This window comes from Pleurodeles waltl, chromosome 5 (genome assembly GCF_031143425.1).
Source record: "Pleurodeles waltl isolate 20211129_DDA chromosome 5, aPleWal1.hap1.20221129, whole genome shotgun sequence".
Lineage (NCBI taxonomy): Eukaryota > Metazoa > Chordata > Amphibia > Caudata > Salamandridae > Pleurodeles > Pleurodeles waltl.
Genome location: NC_090444.1, coordinates 787,730,007 through 787,748,980, shown reverse-complemented (window position 1 = coordinate 787,748,980; position 18,974 = coordinate 787,730,007). Strand labels below are relative to the sequence as shown.

Genomic DNA, 18,974 nt, shown 5'->3' with positions numbered 1-18,974 from the left:
ATCCCTATTTTGTTAGTCGGTAACTGGATACCGACTCGCAAAATAAGGATGGTACATTGTACAAGGCCATTTTGAGGTCGCAAACGGCGATTTTCGTCTTTTGCAACTGCAAAATCACTTCGTTCATCCAGCACTTGGTGTAATGAATATATAAGTATCTTCTCCCTGCTTAATTCAGGGTAAAGAGTCTTGAAAATACTATGTCTCTCATTACAAGTTCAGGACTAACTTACTAACCCATGCAAATCTGAGTTTACACAGGGTCGAAATTACGAGTTGTGCTGTAATTATCACACACTCACAATTTTCCCCTGATAAATTCCAAGAAGTCAAACCTGCTGAAATATATTGGTGCAAAAAGCTCTGAAAGCTGCTGAATTTGGTGTGTTTAAAACCAACTCTGTGGAACAAAACTGACAAAAGCACTTACAAATCAGCCCTAAGATTCTACCACAAGATACACCAGGTGATCAGCACTAACAAACAGATCAGAAACAGCACAAACAATGCTAGAGAAATCTTCACAATTGTGAAGAATTTCACCTCATCTTCTGCAGGATCTACAACCATTAATCCCTTGCAAGACCTCTGCGCCAAGCTCTCCCACTTTTTCTGCAAAAAGATTAGCAACATCCAAAAATTCATCCAACAGCCAGATCTGTCCACTATCATTGCACACCTGCTCATTTAGAGTAATGCCCAGAGCCTCACCATCACCAGCTGGCCCACCATCACCACATCAGAAACCCAAATGACCATGTACTCCATGCAGTCAGGAGCACCATGAAACCCCCTACCCACAATACATCCTCACCAAGGGACTGGACCAGGTCAGCCATGCTCTGACCCTGATACTCAACAGCTGCACCAACAAAGCCAATTCCATAAACACCTGGAAGCACACCACAGTACTAAAGTTCCTGAAGAAAATTTCAGCCGTCCGAAAACATTGGCCATCTATTAACCAATCGCCTTGTTGCCCTACCCACCTTACGTTATGGGAAAAGGCAACAAGCTACTATCCAACCAGCTAAACAACAACCATCTCCTTGACCCCACCCTTTCCGGATTCAGGCACAACCACAGCACCAGGACCACCTTCATTGCTGCCTTAGACAACATACAACTGATCATGGACAGAGGAGACACCGGCAGCCTTCATCTTACTTGAATTATTTGCCACTTTGACACCATCTCCCTCCCATTCTAATTCACTCATGGAGTCGGCATACAAGAACAAGCCCTCCATTGGATCTGCTTTTTCCTCACCTAGTCAGTAATCCTGGCCCCTTACTCCTCCATCAAGCTCATCTGCAGAGTACACTATGGATCTTACTTCATTTCCACACTGTTCAACACCAACATGGTACCTTTTGCTAAAATCATCCGAGCCCTGGAAACCAATATCATTTCCTATTCCAATTACACCTATGTCATCCTTTCCTTCTCTGACAAAACATTGCGCACTCAGACCAACTTTACCGCCTGCACATCTGAAGTTGCCACTTTGATGAAGAACAACTGTTTGAAACAAAACTCAAGTGGCAGTCTTCACCAAAGACATCTCACAATGAACTCCAACAAGTGGCCAGCAGATTTAGGGCACACACACCCTGTCCAGCTAACCAAGCCAAGAATCTAGCAATCGTGACGGATATCCAACTTGCGACAACCTACCAAGGCAACACAGTCTGCACCCTCAAGATCCTCACAAAGATCTTGAAATGGCTCCAAATCAACACCTGCAGAGCTGACAACCAGGCCGTCATCATCAACAGGGTGGACTATGTTGCCATCATCACCCAACTAAACAGAAAACAACACACCATTCAAAAGGTGACAGAAGATCCAACTCAGGCTTCTACCCTGCACACAAATCACCTCACACCTCAGAGACCTCCAGTGGTCCCCTATTCATAAATGTGCATTCTCCAAACTCCACACACACACACAAGACATCTTGCACAATTTAGATCTCTCCTACCTCAACAACCAGATCAATTTCCACATCCCTTCCAGAAATTTCAGTTCGGTTGACCTCCTGTTTACACACATCCCCAACATACGGAAAATCAGAGTCAGAGATTGCACTTTCTCCTACCTGTCTCTTAAACCCTGGAATCACTTCCACCCACACATCAGGTGTGCCTCCTCAGTCCTTGAATTCTACAAGATACTGAATGCATGGCTCTATACCTAGGCCCCAGGCACGGCCAGTGCAGGCCCCATCTTAATAGTACTAGGAAACCCTCTCAGGTGAATTGTGCATTCTACAAATAAACATAAGATAATATAACATGTTATGCCTTATTTTCCAGAAGAAAACTCAGAATAGCAGGTATTTTTCTACACATTGTAAATACCTCACTCTGGGGTAATGTTATTTATTCCGACAAACTTGTATTGAGGGCCTTAGAAGAACGAGGATAAGGAAAAAAATTGGGTTGGCAAGATGATGACCAAAATTTTATATCTCTGTGAAAAGTGTCCAATTTTATTCCACAGATCTCTGGATCCCTAACTTTGAAAAGCAATGCTCAAAATGTTTATACTAGTAATTCTTAGGTGAGTACGACATCAGGTTTCACCACAATGAAGGCGAACATGCATGAAACGGGTTGGTATGAGAGAGTGTTGAACCTGTTGCCTTGGGTTATGAACACCATCTTTTAGGCCCTAAGTCAAACTATTTTGCAATAAAATGAAGAGAGATGAAAACAGAGGATATATCAAACATTTTGATAAGCCTTGCAAATACAAGCATGCCTGCTTATTTATCGTAACAGCACATCAACCATTAACGGAATGTTCCAAGAATCCTAATTCAAAGATATAGCCAAATAGAATACTTTTTTATAACAAGTGTCATTGTTCATTAAATATTAACAGCCCCTTCGATAGGGTGTTTGAAATTTTCCCAATTCGCTTTTGCACAATAACATCTCATTTTGGAAATATTATGTGAAATATTCTCCAAGACAGATGAAGTGCAACTTTTATGCAGAAGTGTTAATGAGAGCTTTGTGATCCATATGTTCAATACCAACTCACAGTGCAGCCCAGAATTAGAAATTCTCTTACCACTCACCAAAGGCAAGGAGAGGAACCAGAAGGAGCTGGACATGGGCAGAGCTGTTGACTCCTCCTTTGAACCACTAATGGTGGACGGAGGGACAGATTTATCTACACGTTGCACCAGTGCAGAGTCACCAAAAGTGAAGTAAACCGTGTTGATTTTGGACTTGCTTTACAGCACAAACCCTGTGTGTTGCCTAAAAGTAAGACATCGTTATGCCTAGTGGTCGTTTCATGGGTGGTGCATGGGCTTCCTTATGCAACCAACTATGGTTTTTGGTGCAAGCCTCATTTACATATATCTGTGGACAGGGCTTTGCACCAAACAATACACCCCCTTAGGACAGGTGCAAATAAGAAGAAAAATGCTATTTTCTTCAAACGTTTTTAACATTGGATGTGTGCAGCTTTGTGCAGCATACAGTATTGCGAAACTAAAGTAAGTTTAAGCAAAATATTTTGTACTGGAAGGGTAGCCTTTCAGAAGAAATCCAGTGCTTGATTCAAGCTGACACCGCAGCACTTTGATGTTAAGGTGTGTGCTTGACGCCATGTACCTATTACATGCACCAGCACATGGGAAGAGAGCAGCATCACCATATCACAGTAGATATGGCATTCTCTTCCTCTCACACAACATAGTACAACAACTTAGGTTGCTGCTCTGAACTGCATAAAATATTAGAAAAACTGATCCATTTTTTGCCCTCATCTAGGATGAGTTCACATGACGGACCCAGTTTAGGATGTCATAATCTCCTTTCACTAACACTACTTTACTGAATGATGGTTCAGCTTAATATTGTTCATTCAGTCAGGCAGTACACAAAGTGCATTGGGTGGGTAGGAGGGACATTGAAGCCATGTCTGATATAGTGTTGGTCAGGGCCGGCTCTTGGGCGGTACGACCAGTGCGACCCCACCAGGTGCTGACCTCCGGTGGGGGCACTTTGTTTGCAGCTATAGTATGGCTTTAAAATCACCTGCTGTGGCTTTCCTTGCCTCCAGCAATTTTCAGGCTGCAATCAAAATGTCAAGAGAGCTCTAGTGATTAATAGTCTGCCTGGGGAGGGATCAGACTTTTCCTGTAAGACTGAGCAGAGGGCTAATGTACCTGCTGCAAAGAATGTGTACCATACACGGAGCGCATATAATGAAAAAAGGTCAGTGGGTTACTCCTCTTGTCAGAGAGATCCTTTTGTTACTTGTAGTTTATTAGTTAAAATCCTAATATAGAACAGTAAACTATAAACTATCATCAAAGAGTTGCATGCATACTGCAAGATATAGATTAGAGCTCATGATTTTTCCCCAGTCTTTCATAATTCTTATGTTGCAAATATGGTTCATTTGTGTAGAAATCAATTCTTATAATTAAAGAGAACACTCAACCATGGTGTTACATTTTAAATTCTGGGTTTGTGCTTCTCCAGACCAAGCACTATTAAACTATACAGCCTACCAGTATGGATGGCATGTGACTCCTATGCTGGCATAATGAAACCGGAGTCCCCCCTGCAGAGAACTCAGGCCAGTTGCTTTGCTGAGGGGGCTCCCTGAAGCTCGGAGGCCCCATTGCACTGCAGGGGCAGCGGGGGCTTTATTATGCCACTGGACTCCTAGACCTTGTAGTCCTTTGTCTTATGTAATATTTCTTCTACACTGATTTACACACATATGATTTATTGTCTCTGTGTAATGTGTGCAATGTAAAGTGCTCCGACACCCTACACTAGAATAGGTGGTGCTATAAAATGAATTAAATGCATCTGAGAGAGAGTGGTTATGGAGACTTGAGAGGCACTGTCAAAGATTGGTATTGAGTGAGTGAATCTGTGGTGTAGGTGATCATTGGCGGGTGCCAACAAATGTTGTCGCACAGGGCACCACCTGTGCTAAAGGCGGCCCTGGTGTTGGTGTTTAAATTACCCCCAAAACTACCTTAGAATTTCTGTGTCCACGGATTGATGAATAAAGAATCGATTTTTCCTTGACAATCCATCTCATTTGCTGCTTTGTGTCTTGTGCTAACTTTGAAATGGTTAGTTGTTTCTTTACAGTAAATGATTAAATCAACAGAGCGATCGGAGTACATAACCCCCAAAGCCCCAAGGAGTGTAGCATTATATTAAACATGCAGATATTCTAGGCCTGCCTCACTCCATGAGAGGGCTCGAGGAAAAGAATAAGGCAGATCAGGGACAATGATATTTCTGCCTGAACTGATGTTATTGAGTCACACACTTTAACAGCGTACAAGAATTCAATCACTCCTTTCTGACATGCTTAGGATTGAAAATTTTAAGAATGCACCATTGCTGATTTTGGTAGGGCAACAGGATTTTAGTTCAGTGCATCATTCGTGGGGGCTGTGCATTTTCCAAAAATATAGCTACTGCGCTGTCTTCTTTCGGAAAAAGCACCAGTATAGGGTTGCAGCTACGTTAAGGGAATGACAGGCAGATACGTTATGGAACCAGTAAAAATGACCACAAAATGCTGTGATGCTGAAGCCAGAACAGGCCTTGTTGAGTTGAAAAAAAAGTCATAACTAGACCTGAGAAGGGTCACTGCCTGCACTACCGAAAAACCTTGGATCGGAGCTGCCACCATACGAGACTATCTATCCTGCAGTTGTGGTTGCATTTTCTGCCATTGTGGTTATGGGGGGTAGCTGAGCGGGGGAGGTCTCCCCCCTGGAATTATTAGGGCAATGGAGCAGTCCATGATTGCTCCGGCTATTTTTGGGCTATTTTTGCGTGGTCTATTTATACTGCCATTTTATGGGATTGTCACCATTTTGTCGTAGGCGACACAGTGGCTAACTGGCTGTAGGAGCAAGATTGAATTAAGGATTAAGTTATTTGGGTAAAATACTAGGATCACAGTAGGGATCTAAATACAGTGAATACGCAGTTATAGCAAAGAAAGGTAATTACATCAGGTGAACTGACCATGTTGGAGGAATTGGTGCATCAGGCCTTGTCTTTGCTTGAGGAGGTGGGTAGATTGGATTTGCTGGTGCCGGCTGCGCATTCCCATGCGCGACTGGTGAGAAGAGCGGCGGCAGGTGTGGCGGTGGTCGTGTTAGCGTGATCGCCGCCACGTGGTTATGTGAGCACAGCAGTGGAGGTGAGTTTAAGAGGCTGCTCATGTACTCGGTGACCGGCCCCCATGGGGAGGAGCAGGCAGCAGGCGACGCGGCCTGCATCAGAAGGCCGCTTAGTGAGGCGCGGTGTGATGCAGGGTGGAAAAGAACACATTAAGGGCAACGAGCGCGACGGAAGTGCGCCTCACTTGATGGGTGGGGATGACGCACAACAAATAAAGAAAAGGGGCTGGGACTCTCATACGCTTGGGCTAATGCGGTGAAAGGCGGAGGAATGGGAGGGGGGGAAAGGGAGAGAAGAGAAGGACAGTTTTTTGGAGCAGGGTTTGCTGATTTCAAGCAAAAAATGGGTACAGGGTAGGATGAGGAAAATAGTAGTGGGGCTAGTTTAGAGCAGTATGGAGTATTGGGTGCACAGGTGGAAGGGGTTTCGCAGTTTGGCAGTCATGGAGAGCACACGGAGATGGAACTCCAGGGTGGTTTAATGTGATGCAAGGTGCTCAGACCATTGACTTAGATAGGGATATGGTGGGGAGTGAAAAAGTGGAGGGGTATGGTGAGCATAGCTTAGAAATAGGGCAGGGCCCGGCAACATCGCTGGTAGCGTCCCTTTAAGAGTGGAGTGCTGAGGAAGATGAATGGCACTGTAGGCCCCCCTCAAAGGTCTATTGCAGAGGAAGCAGTTTAGGTCAAAGGTTTAGGGAGCGTGGTGGAAAAGCAGCAAAATTGGAGTTGAGAGTACAGGGACGTCAAGGAGTGGAAGGTTGTGTGGGGATGAGCCAGAGTTGGGAGACGAGGTGACGAAGGTAGGCGGCAACAGTAGAGAAGTGTTTGAGAGGTTTAAGGCCAGCACACCGGGCCCTTTTTCTCTTCCTTTTTCGCAGCAAGTGATGGCGGATATGATTCGGAGTTCGAGGGAGCCTCGGACGGCTCAATACCCTCGAGGAGAAGAAAAGGCTGAGCCCTGAGCGGCCGGCTGGATCTACGAGGGATCGGAAAAGTCAGCTAGATTCCACGGCCGTGACATTGGAAGGGTGCCATGGGATGGCAGATCTGGTTCATCCGCCGGCGTCTCAAGGCATCAACAGACAGCAGGTATGGTGGCTAGGTGGGAGAGTGGGTTCCCAGCAGCCCCTCGACGCCCATCAGCGGCTACCCAACAAACCCAATAAGAATCATATAATTACTTGGAAGAACAACCAGGGCCGTCGGGTGTGGCGTTGCAGGTTTTCAGTGGGAACACGGTACTTCATTTTGATGAAGAGAGTTTAGAAGAAGGGGAGATGCAGGAGGAGTATGGGGTAAGAAAGAGAGACGTTGAATGGTGGCAGGGAGAGAAGATACAAAAAGAGAGGGTGGGGGAGACAGATGGTCCTGTTTTTCATATTTTACAGGGTTCATGCTCTGGGGGACAGAATGGCTTGCAAGGTGCGGCAAAAAGGGAAGAGCTGGCAAGGCGGAAGAGTCATGAGCGGCCACTGACCTTGGCGCCAGGTGAGAAAGCTCAGAAGCTAAAGGAAATGGTGTCAGCGGCAGTGTAGACCACTGAAACAGTTAGCAGTGAGGCACACTTTTGGAAAGGGGTATACATAAGGACATGGCTGTGAGCACAGAAGGGTGTTTGGGGTCAGAGGTCGACTCAGTTCCTAAGAAAGGCATGGGTGGTCAGTCAATAGAAGGAAAGGCAGTAACTGGGGGGGAGAAGGGGATGGGAAAGTAGACACAGAATCAAGGGAGAATAGGAAGGAGGGTTTAGAGACTAAAGAGGTTAAAGTTTAAAAAAAAAACTCCCATACATGGGGACTTCTAAGCCCTTGGGATCCCACTTAATGATCACTACTAAGGAAAAGATATGGGAAGGAGAGTATGTTGAAATGTTGAAACTACTCCATAGAGAATTACGAGTAAAGGAAGGGTCAGAGGAAGAAGAAACTGAATTGGCTAAACACCTTAGGGCACCTGTAACAATTGAGAATTGCACTACACCCTTTTTGATATTCACTAGTGTGTACTGTGAAAAGTACCTGGAGCGTTCAGTAGCACTTCTTAAATACTTGGATGTGATTAGGTTAGCGCAGTTGAAATACAGCGGTTATGCCTGGGTGCAATATGATGAGGAGTTCTGGGCCCGCATTGGCGGTGACCCCGAAATTCAATGGAGAGAGATTGATGCAGATCTTTGGCAGCATACCATGGGTCCGGCCAAATGTGGGAAGAAGGTGTGTACTGCTAGTGGTCTTCCTATATCGTATCGTCCCTTTCGGGACCATCCCACCCGGGGTGGGTTGGGGGCTGCAAGAGGACAGGCCAGCCAGTTTGGTAGTGGACTATTGGGAGCATGCTGGGACTTCAACAAAGGGCTATGTACAAGAGAGTATTGCGGTTTTAGGCACGAATGCTCCAAGTGTGCAGGCAGGCACGCCTTGGTTAACTGTTGGTGGGGGGGGCAAGCAGCTGGGGGTTCAGGAGGTCAGTGGCAATCATCACAAGGAAGTGGAGGATCACAACAGTTCCATACGAACACAATATGAGGAGGAAGAGGCGCACATGGCTCTGGGGGGTAAAAGTTCCTACTCCAGTTAAATTGGAGAAGTTGGAGATTTGGTTGCACAAATATCACAGGCAAGGGGATGCTAATATATGCTAAGGGAAGGTTTCACATGGGGTTTCAGGCGGGGTTACACAGGTCAGAGGGGGTGTAGATGGGCAGAGAATTTTAAATTAGTAGCACCAAACAAACAAGTAGTGAGGGAGAAGTTAAAGAAAGAGATTTTGGAAGGTCGCATGACCACACATTGTCCGACGTGTCTGTGCTAACTTTCATTTATGCCAGCATCATCTAAAATAATTTCTTGCATTTCAGGTAACAGTTGTTATGTGAAATGTCTTAGAGTACACCAATTGGCATATTTGAGATTTAGGGTAAAAATCCTATTGTGGGATTATGAAAAGAACACAAATTAACTGTGTATAACCAGGACAAAAGTGGATGCAAGTTTACTTTTTTCAAACTAAAAATACAAAACACCACAACCTGCATTTCCTGCAGTCACGTGTAATTTTGTGGGCATTTGGGACTCTCACGGAGGTCTAATCTGGTTCCCCTTCTTCCAGGACTGACTGCTTTTAATGTATATGATCAGTGTCTTTATGCTGGTTTTGTTGGTCAATGATTGTGCGCCAATTTCTTGTAATTGGACGCATATTCTCCAGAAAGCAGTAGCCTGGCATTTTCTATTTCTAAACTAGGACAGTTAGAAGGATACTATAAAAATCCACATTAGGGTATGGTAGGATGGACCACGTTTCATCCGCCTCCTGCCAAATTGCACCCACACCATTCCATCAATTCTCCGAAATGCCAGGCGTAGCGGAAATGACATCCCACTTCCATTGATCTCCACTTTCAATCACACACATACACACAAATTCACACTTCCATACACTTTCACATAAACACATTCTTTCCTGCAAGCACACACAACAAACATTTAAAAGCATTTTGTTACTTATTTTAGCTCGAATGACGTATTCCAGCAACTGATACTCCATTTGTATTACACTACATTATTTACTTAGGCCCTGAATTACACTTTTTGGTGCAAAACTGCACTAATGCAGTTTTGCACCAAAAAGTTTAGCACCGGCTTGCTCCATTTCTGTGCACCAGCTGGGCACCATATTTATGGAATGGTGCAAGCCGATGCAAAGGGTAGGCTGGCGTAAAAAAAAATTACGTTAGTCGGGTGGGGCTGGTGATATGGAAGAAGGGGGTTTTGCACCAAAAAATTACGTTAGGTAGGTTAGAGTAAAAACATATGACTCCAACCTGCCTAGAGTCGTTTTCTGACACAAAACCATCCATACCACATGACTCCTGTCTTAGAAAAGACAGGAATCATGCCCACCACACCAATGGCCAGCACAGGGGACCAGGGTCCCCTGGGCATGGCCATTGCACCTAGTGCCATGTAGGGAGGGCATTTCAGGGCCCCCAATTGCACATTAAAAAAAAAAATACTTACCTGTACTTACCTATACTTATGTGGGATGGGGTTCCCGATCCACTGCTGTCCCTCTGGTGTGGGTTTGGGTGGGGGTGTCCCTGGGGCCTGAGGAGGGCATCTGTGTGCTTATTCTATGGTGTTCCACCATGGAAATAGGCCCACAAGTCCCCTAACGCCAGCCCTGACCCAGGCACGCTTTGCACCATTTTTTGACTCCTCCTTCCCCCCGTGCGTGATTTTTGCACAGGAGGATAAATAAGGCGCTAGGGCCTTAGAGTCATTTTTTGCATGGGAACTCTTACTTTGCATCTCATTGACGCAAAGTAGGTTTCCACATCCAAAAAATGACTTTAACTCCATATATTTGGCGCTAGACAGGTCTAGTGCCAAAGTATAAATATGACGTAAATTCAGGGCAAAACAAGTATAAATATGCCCCTTAGTGTTATAAAAAATTGACAGAAAACAAAGTGATTGGAGCCCCAACTGATGCCATAATGATGTTCTTTTTCCCCTGTGCTCCTGGCACTGATTTGCCACCTCTGAGGCCAGGGGTCGCAAAGGCAGTGCCAGGGGTCGCAACAGCAGTGTCAGGGGACGCACTGCGCAAACATATAACGTCCATGCCACCAAGTGGCCTCTCAGCTTCGGTAAACTCTACCGCTTGATGTTAACTCAATCTAGCGTCTATTTGCGTAATGTCAAACAGCCGAATCCTAGTCGGCTGTCATTCTTCTTCACAATTAGAGACGTTTAAAGCGAATTCCCCACCGCTTGCATACATTTGTTAAGGAAATTAATGCAGATGTAGGGAAAAACGGGTGGCTGTGCTAGTATAAAAAACGAGCGATATTAAGGAGAAAAGCAAACACCAGTTTAATATGAATTCCAGGAAAGGCTTCAGCTCTAATTACAAGTAGGCGGAGCTGATCTGTCAAAATACACATCTCCACTGGGCGCGCACAGAAACAATGTCGTCCTTTTTTACGCAGTTGCTATTTTTGTCTCTTTTTAATTTCTATTATTCACAGGGTGAATGCATGAAAGTAGGAATTGCCCAGAGCTAAACGTAAATGGACGTGGCAGCTGCTAATGAGAAAAACAGGAAGGGAGCATGCAATATATAATAAGCTTTTTCCTTCACATTGGCATTTTCTCAATTATGGAGTAAACAAGAGAGTCGAGCTAACACCCTGAAATAAATGCATGTTTCGGTTTGTGTATACCAGGAAGTAGGATAGCATTGCCAATTAATTACCTCATAGCCGGCATGCTCATGGAATGGCGGATTGAATACCTTCCGTATGTAAGCAGTGTAAAAAGAAGCAGAGAGAGAAAGAGCAATGAATATCAAAACCATCCAAAGCAGCAAAAGAAAAGCACAGATGAATGCGAGGAAAGGAACTACATCGTCTGTGCAGCGCATGTGCCAATCGATGACGTGATCAAAGAAGTGGACTCTCAGTTACTCACCTCCAAACTTCATTATTTATTTCTAGTTTAACGACTCTAGATGAAGATGATGTAGAGTGGAAGTCCATGTGCTTTGAGAAAATTGTTATACATTCCCCAGGCTGTCCTGGGAAATCATCCCCCCCCCCCCCAAAAAACAACACCCCCACCATTTCAAGGCAGCTAGCACAATATATTCTCTGGTGCCATTATTGGTAAAATCAGTGTTTTTAGTTTCTCACGTTGTCGCAGTGGGCCCCCATTCAGCTAAGGCCTATGAATATCTGAGAGGTACAGGAGTGTCTGGTATCCATCACAACATTCGGGAGGGAGGGGAGGGTCATCGGTTAGCATACGCTCCTGGAAGTGACTGTTTGGGCATAATAGAGACGACCGAGTCGAAAAGCAGAACAGTTCGGAGGTCCGCACGCAACATCTCCCTGGGGCGGGATGAAGCCGGGGCGGGCAGAAGAAGCCTGCGAAAATGGTGCACCCGGATTGCCCGGCAACCTTTGAACCAGCCAATCCAGGAGCGCAACACTAGTCAATAAATGAAGGCCGGGCAGGGCCTTCCACGACCAACGGTACACACTCACTGGTGTTTGGTATATTTACAAATAGTGGAAGTGCTGGGGAGGCAGGGTGGTCGCTGGTTGGGCGTGAGTCCTTGCACAGATGGGAAGGGTTAGGCTTTAGGTTCGAAGATGCAGTAGGTCGCATAGGAATCGCCTTGTGTTGTAAGGCAGAGTGCTCAAAGTTTGAGAAGCAAAAAGCAGGATAGGCCAGATATAGAAGTAGGACTAAAGACTTTCAAGCACTGACAACCGTTTGAACATTTGACAAGGCTACATTCCTCCGCCCTGTGCCCTCCTGGCCTCCTCAGCCACCCCACTCTGTCTCCACTCTGCTGTGCATGCACCCGGACTCCTCTTTAAGTTTTTTTTAGACTGTGTGGGAACAAAAAATGTTTCAATTCTGTTTTACAAGGTTACTTTACGCTTGTCTCAAATACCGGGACATGTTTTTAAAAGTGAGAAAAGCATCAGGACATATACAGTCCTCTGAAAACTGTGATTGTCTGGGGAAAACCTGGATGTCTGGTCCACCCTGTATAAGGACACTAGATAGTACTCTACCAGTGGCACCTTGTAGCACTAGAAACCATTGCTCAGTTTGTTTCATTTGTTCAGCTGGTGGGCTGCAGCACTCATTTTTAAGGATCGGGGAAAAGAAAGACAATAGAAAAAGACACGAACAAACTTACATAGGAAAAAGCATAGATTACAAACAAGCATTAAAACGTCCATTGGTTCGCGCTATTCCAACATCAGTAAAAATCTCCTCTCTATTCTTCATTTAGATCAGAATATCTTCTTTACATTGCCAATTGGAAGAATTGTCATACAGGTAACAAACACACTTACAGCAGGCACATGCTCGCGGTAATCCCGCATTTTCAATACATAAAGTGATTAATCTTGTGATTCATAACAATTGATAATACCAAAATTGTTTAGAAGACAGCACTGGAAAATTACTTTTTTTCAGCCTAAATCCATATTTTCTCTGTGTCAAGAGTCTTGTAATATATTTTTAGGTACATTCTAACAGTATTATCATCATGTTTTTCTCTCAGGAAGGTGACACATTTTGGTTCAAATCCAACCATCACGTAACCCAGATGTTCCATTAGTTTATAGCTCTACCAGAACTTCAATAGCCTTTAAATGGGCCTGAAGAAAGGATTTGAGTAAATGGGAAGACTTAAACAATTGGAGTGATGTGTACATCTTAGAGAGAACCACAGTGTGCATCTGAAGCTTGTTGTGGAGCCGAATGGCTCCAGTTTATTCATGCTGGTCACATGACTGTGCTTCAAGCCATTTATCACATTTTGTCTGAGTTTAAAGAGACACAAGAAAACACTCACACTCCTCTTCTACTCCGTCACCTTTTATCTTCAACAGCCAGGAAAACAAGAAGTTAATTAAGAACTTCAATATTTATATTTAGGCAAGAGGGAAACACGCCTCATTGTAAAGTTAATCCTGGCACTTCCCACTGAACTGATTTAAATGAATAATGGCTACTATGGTCCTTGTCTTGTTTCTTGTAAAGCCACATTAGTTGAGTCTACCTAGAGGTCCACTCTTCCTACTACCAAAACTGCAAAATTTCAAAAAACGCTGCAAGAAGGCAACCCCATTCTTTTGCGTACAAGACCATGCAGAATTAGCCCCACACAATGGAATTATCCATCTGTACCCAGTTGCATTTTGCCATGATCTGCATTGTCAGGACAACAGTTGGTATTTTAGGATAACCATGTCAGTTTTCACAATCCTCAGTAATGTAAAATGCTATAATACCAGCTATATTAACATTGCCACAGTATAGGAAACAACAACATGATTGGGTTCATTTCCACAATATCAAAGATTGTACACACCAGTCAAGTCAAAACTACAGTATAAACAAAGCACCCCAACAAGGTGAGATTTTCCTCAGTATCACAAGAATCACAGCTAGATCAGTTTCCAGCTAGTACCCTCGAGGTTTGTAAAGCACCATGTCTAGGTAGGTATCTGCATTGGCTGCAAACTAACCACAATGTTCCTGGATGCAAAGCACTACACCTTCTACATTGTCGGCTCAGTATTTATTTAGCTGATGTGGCAATCCTAGACTGTCTGTGTTGCTTTCCATTTTTCTGGTACACACATACACTCAGAGCATCTATGTAGTTATGGTTAGGTTTGAGTTTCCACTGAAAATCTATTTTTTTGTTTTCCTAATATCTTTGACATCATTCAATGAATCTACATGAACATTTTAAAAAAAGTCATCAATTATGTCATTTGAGACGGCAGTGCACATGATAGGGCCTCACTATGGTTAGCTTTCTGAACTATAAGAGTTTTTTATGTTTGGTTTTGTAACCATAACTGCACTTTTTGTTGTTTCAGTGAATGTCTGTCTATCTATCTATCTATCTATCTATCTATCTATCTATCTATCTATCTATCTATCTATCTATGTGTTTAAATAGATGTTATAGTTAGGTGAAAATGTTAGTTAAAACATCCTGTTTCAAATGAAGAAAACCACTGAAATTCAGTATCAAGTACCTATTGCTCATGCCCTAAAGTAACTATATCCTGCGTCCAGGTCCTGTGACCAGCCCTACTTAGGCAGCCAACCCCCTGGTGTGCATGGTTTTTGGCTGTGTATGGTTTAGGGTTGATGCTGAAACCCACTTTATGCCAGACCCTTCACCCAACTCCTGTGCTCAGCAGGGGGTTGGTCAAAGGGCCTAGCGCCCAAAACCACAGCCGCGCACAGCTGACATTTTGATATTACAATATAAAGGGTATCATTGAAAGTAAGGAAGACCTACTGACTTTGTCAAAGGGTCAGAACATCAAAATATAAAAAGTAAGCCTAGTGGCTTTATGAAGGGGTCGGCATATCAACATATATAAAGCAAACCTATTGTCTTTGCGTAAAAATCACCAATAATTATACTTAAACATATATTTAATTCATTCACACAATGCAAACGTTGATAAAAGTGAATGTCTTTCATTTTTTTAAATAAACTTCTATAAAAAAGCACCAACATAGGTTTGAGTCGTTCTTTTAATATTTTTCATTCCACAGCATGCAGCCATAACAAAAACCACATCACGGTCCTTATCTCCAGCAGAACATAAAGCTCCAGTTAGGAGTGCTTTAAAAAATATATGGCAACCTCTCCTGGGATCATGGATTTAATGACCCTGGAGACGTACTGTTTTTGTTTTTTAATTTTGCTGGGGGCTGCTGCACTTCCCACACCTCCTTTATTATTAATTTATTATTTATTTTTGGGATGTCCCGGCGCCCCCACAGGACACCATATGTTTAATTTTTGTTGGGGCTGCAGGGGGGGCCCTAGGGTCATTGCGGCTCTGCCAGCTCCCTGCAAGAGGAACCATAGGTCAGTGACTGTTTTTTTTTTCAACTGTGGTTCTCCAGTGCCCACCTGGTCTATCCCACAACATCTTTCATGTTGGGGGCTGTGGAGGTGCTCCAGGGCCCCCATGAACCCACTGGCTCCCTGCTAGCACTGGAGTCAGCAACACTTTGTTTATTTTTTTCTGGGGTGCCCCCCATGCATCCAACACTATTTCTAAGTTGTGGGCTCTGGGGATATGGAGCCCCAAACCCACACAGCCCCACATGCTCTCCTGTCAGCTCATATCCCAGGTGCAGCAAGAGCTGACATTGCTCCCACCGACAGGAGCAGCTTTAGATTTTCTCCCACTGAGTGGGAGCAATTTTGTGTTCTCTGACCAAGAATGTTGGCATAGAGAATGTTTTTTGCTCCCATCCAGAGGATCATCCTTAAGCAAGAACAAGAAGATTTCCCTGCCCACACTCTTAGGCAAGAAAATATGGTGTCCCAGTGGATGGGGTCTCTGGGTCACCATCCCTGCAATCCCCTCCCTAATTAAAGAAAATGACCCAAGGGTTGGGGTCCTGAGGCCCGTAAAGGGTCAAGGATGGTGGCCATGTGCTATCTACCCTAATATTCTAAAAAAAGGGGATCCAGTGGGGTCCGTGGGCTCCCCCCACAGCCCACCCCCAAAAAAATGATCTGGGTGTCTAGGATGGACGCTGGGACACCCAATGTAAATATCAAAAGAATGAATAATAAATGCGCCGCAGGAGCCACATATTTATTATCTACTGCTCCTAGAAAGAAGCATCCCATAATGCCCTAGGGCATTTTAAATTATTATATTTTCATGCTTGTGGTGCACCTACAAGAGGCAGGGGGCCACCAATCATTTTTTTAATAGTGTGGGGGCTGCAGGGAGTTCAACAGCCCCCTCAACAATGTTAAATAAAAACAGTAAGTCTCCTGGGTCATTAAATTCACAATCCCAGGAGAACGTATTATTTTCTTAAAGCCGTTCTCTACTCTTGAGCTGTAGTGTAAGACTCTCTTCTGTTTGTTTTTATGATTGATTTTGTGGGCTGAAAATTGTTAAAAGAAAGACTCAGAGATATGTTTTTTTGAAGAGTCTTTTAACATTTTTAATGTCAAAAGAAACACTCACAGGCATGTTGATTTTGTCTTATTAAAACTTTATTAAGCATTTTTAGAATCGTCACTATTATTAAACATAGCATTGGGTGTTTGCTGAAATACACGTTTAATTAAAAATATTGGTGGTTTTTGGAGAAAGATGATAGAGTTCCCTTATATATTGATATGCTCACCCTATGATAATGCCAGTGAGCCCACTTGTTACATATTCATGTTGTGACTCTTTGAAAACGTCAGTACGTCTGCCTGAGTGCAGCCAGAACCTGCAAGGCCAACCATACACTGCGCATGCCAGACTGCCATGTGCGGAGGGGGGTTTGGCTATCCACAAGAGGAGGCCTTACGGCCAACCCCACGCCGCATGCAGTTGATGATGTCCATTGTGTGGGCTTGACATTAGGTATGGTAATAATATATTACTTTACTTAAAAAAACTCTACAAATTCACTGGAAAAAAAAAACAATGGTTAGAGTAACATAATAGTTAGGTAACTATGGTGGTCATTCTGACCTCGGCGGTAAAAGGCGCCTACCGCCGGTCAGAAATCCTCCATAATCCCGCCGCGGTCGCGGAAACCCGCCACGGTCATTCTGACCCGCAGAAGGCAAACCTCCGAAAATCCGACCGCCACAACAGACCGCCAGACCAGCGGTCGGCGGAAAGGTGGAGGTGACCAAACCTCCACCGCCACGCCAACAGAAATACGCCCATCCCATTACGACCCACGAATCCACGCGGCGGTCATTCAAACGCGGTATTCCATTGGCGGGACACACCGCCGTGGTCAGAATACACACAAACGAACAAAACTCAGCCACATTGGACGATTTGAATCCCACACACCTGATACACATACACACACCACTCCCACACACACAATACAATATAAAACACACACCCACATCACCCACAAACCCCTACGCTAAAAAATTCGTCAAGAAGGCAAGAGCGAGACACCAGCATCCAAAAAATAACAGCCACAGCCACTCAACACCATCACCCACACACTATCCACACACAAAACAACACACACCACCACACTCAACTCACTTAAATACACATACTCCACCCCACACATCATACACACCACCCCATGGCACCCCAAAGACAACCCCGCTTCACAGACGAAGAACTCAGGGTCATGGTGGAGGAAATCGTTCGGGTAGAGCCCCAGCTGTTCGGCACACAGATACAATACACCAGCATTGCCCGGAGGACGGAGCTATGGCAGAGGATTGTCGACAGGGTGAACGCAGTGGGACAGCACCCCAGAAATCGGGAAGACATCAGGAAGCGATGGAACGACCTACGGGGGAAGGTGCGTTCCATGGTATCCAGGCACAACATCGCCGTGCAGAAGACTGGCGGAGGACCCCCACCTCAACCCCCACAATTCACATCATGGGAGGAGGAAGTCTTGAACATCCTGCATCCTGACGGCCTCGCAGGAGTCGTCAGAGGAATGGATACTGGTAAGTTGAAGCTTCAATACTGCTTCCCCCCCACCTGCATGCCAAATCAGACCCCAACCCTCACCCCCATCCTCGAACCCCACCCTCACCCCCACCCCCATCCTCACCCCCACCCTCACCCCCACCACCATCCTCACCCCCACCACCATCCTCACCCCCACCACCATCCTCACCCCCACCCCCAGCACACCTATTCCCCGCCAATGTCTCACCATCACAACCCACACATCCCAAAACCTAGGCCTGCATGCGTCCACTAAGCATGGACACCCATCACCAAAGCATGCCCAATGCATATACAAATCCCCCCCACAAGCCACCCTCACCAAAGCCCCCACACACGAATGCCAGCACTTGGGGACACGAGAACCCACAGATACACCCATATGCCACACATTGAAACTATAACCATACCTCTATACCCCTGCAGGACCCGACCGTCAACACACCGCGGCGGAGGGGCCAGAATTCTCCACACCCCCCCACCCAAGAGGCCGTCAGCGATGACAGCAGCTCTGTCGACCTGGACACCGATGACCAGCCCGGACCATCGGGGACCTCTGGACAGTCGGTTCCCCTCACACAGGCCCAGGCCACTACAGACCCAAACCCCTCTGGGAACACCAGCACAGCTCCCACCCAGCGGGCCCATGCCTCTGTCTCCAGGGCGCGTCAATCTGCGGTGTGTCTACCACTACAGGGCACCCAGGATAACCCACCACCCCAACAACAACAGGGACCTGGGGGCAGTGGTAGTGGGCAC

At 45.2% G+C, this 18,974-nt stretch overlaps 1 protein-coding gene across 3 annotated transcripts in view; it reads right to left on the bottom strand.

The window, feature by feature from the left end:
* TPD52L1 (TPD52 like 1) overlaps positions 1-18,974 on the bottom strand; it is a 943,512-nt gene that overhangs the window by 59,793 nt on the left and 864,745 nt on the right. Inside the window, exon 6 of one of the 3 annotated variants that reach the window (XM_069234805.1) lies at positions 11,450-11,488. The exons of the other annotated variants lie outside the window; for them this stretch is intronic. Within the exon in view, the coding sequence (XP_069090906.1) occupies positions 11,450-11,488 (39 nt within the window). The remainder of the gene's footprint in view (positions 1-11,449; positions 11,489-18,974) is intronic. 3 annotated transcript variants of the gene reach the window in all.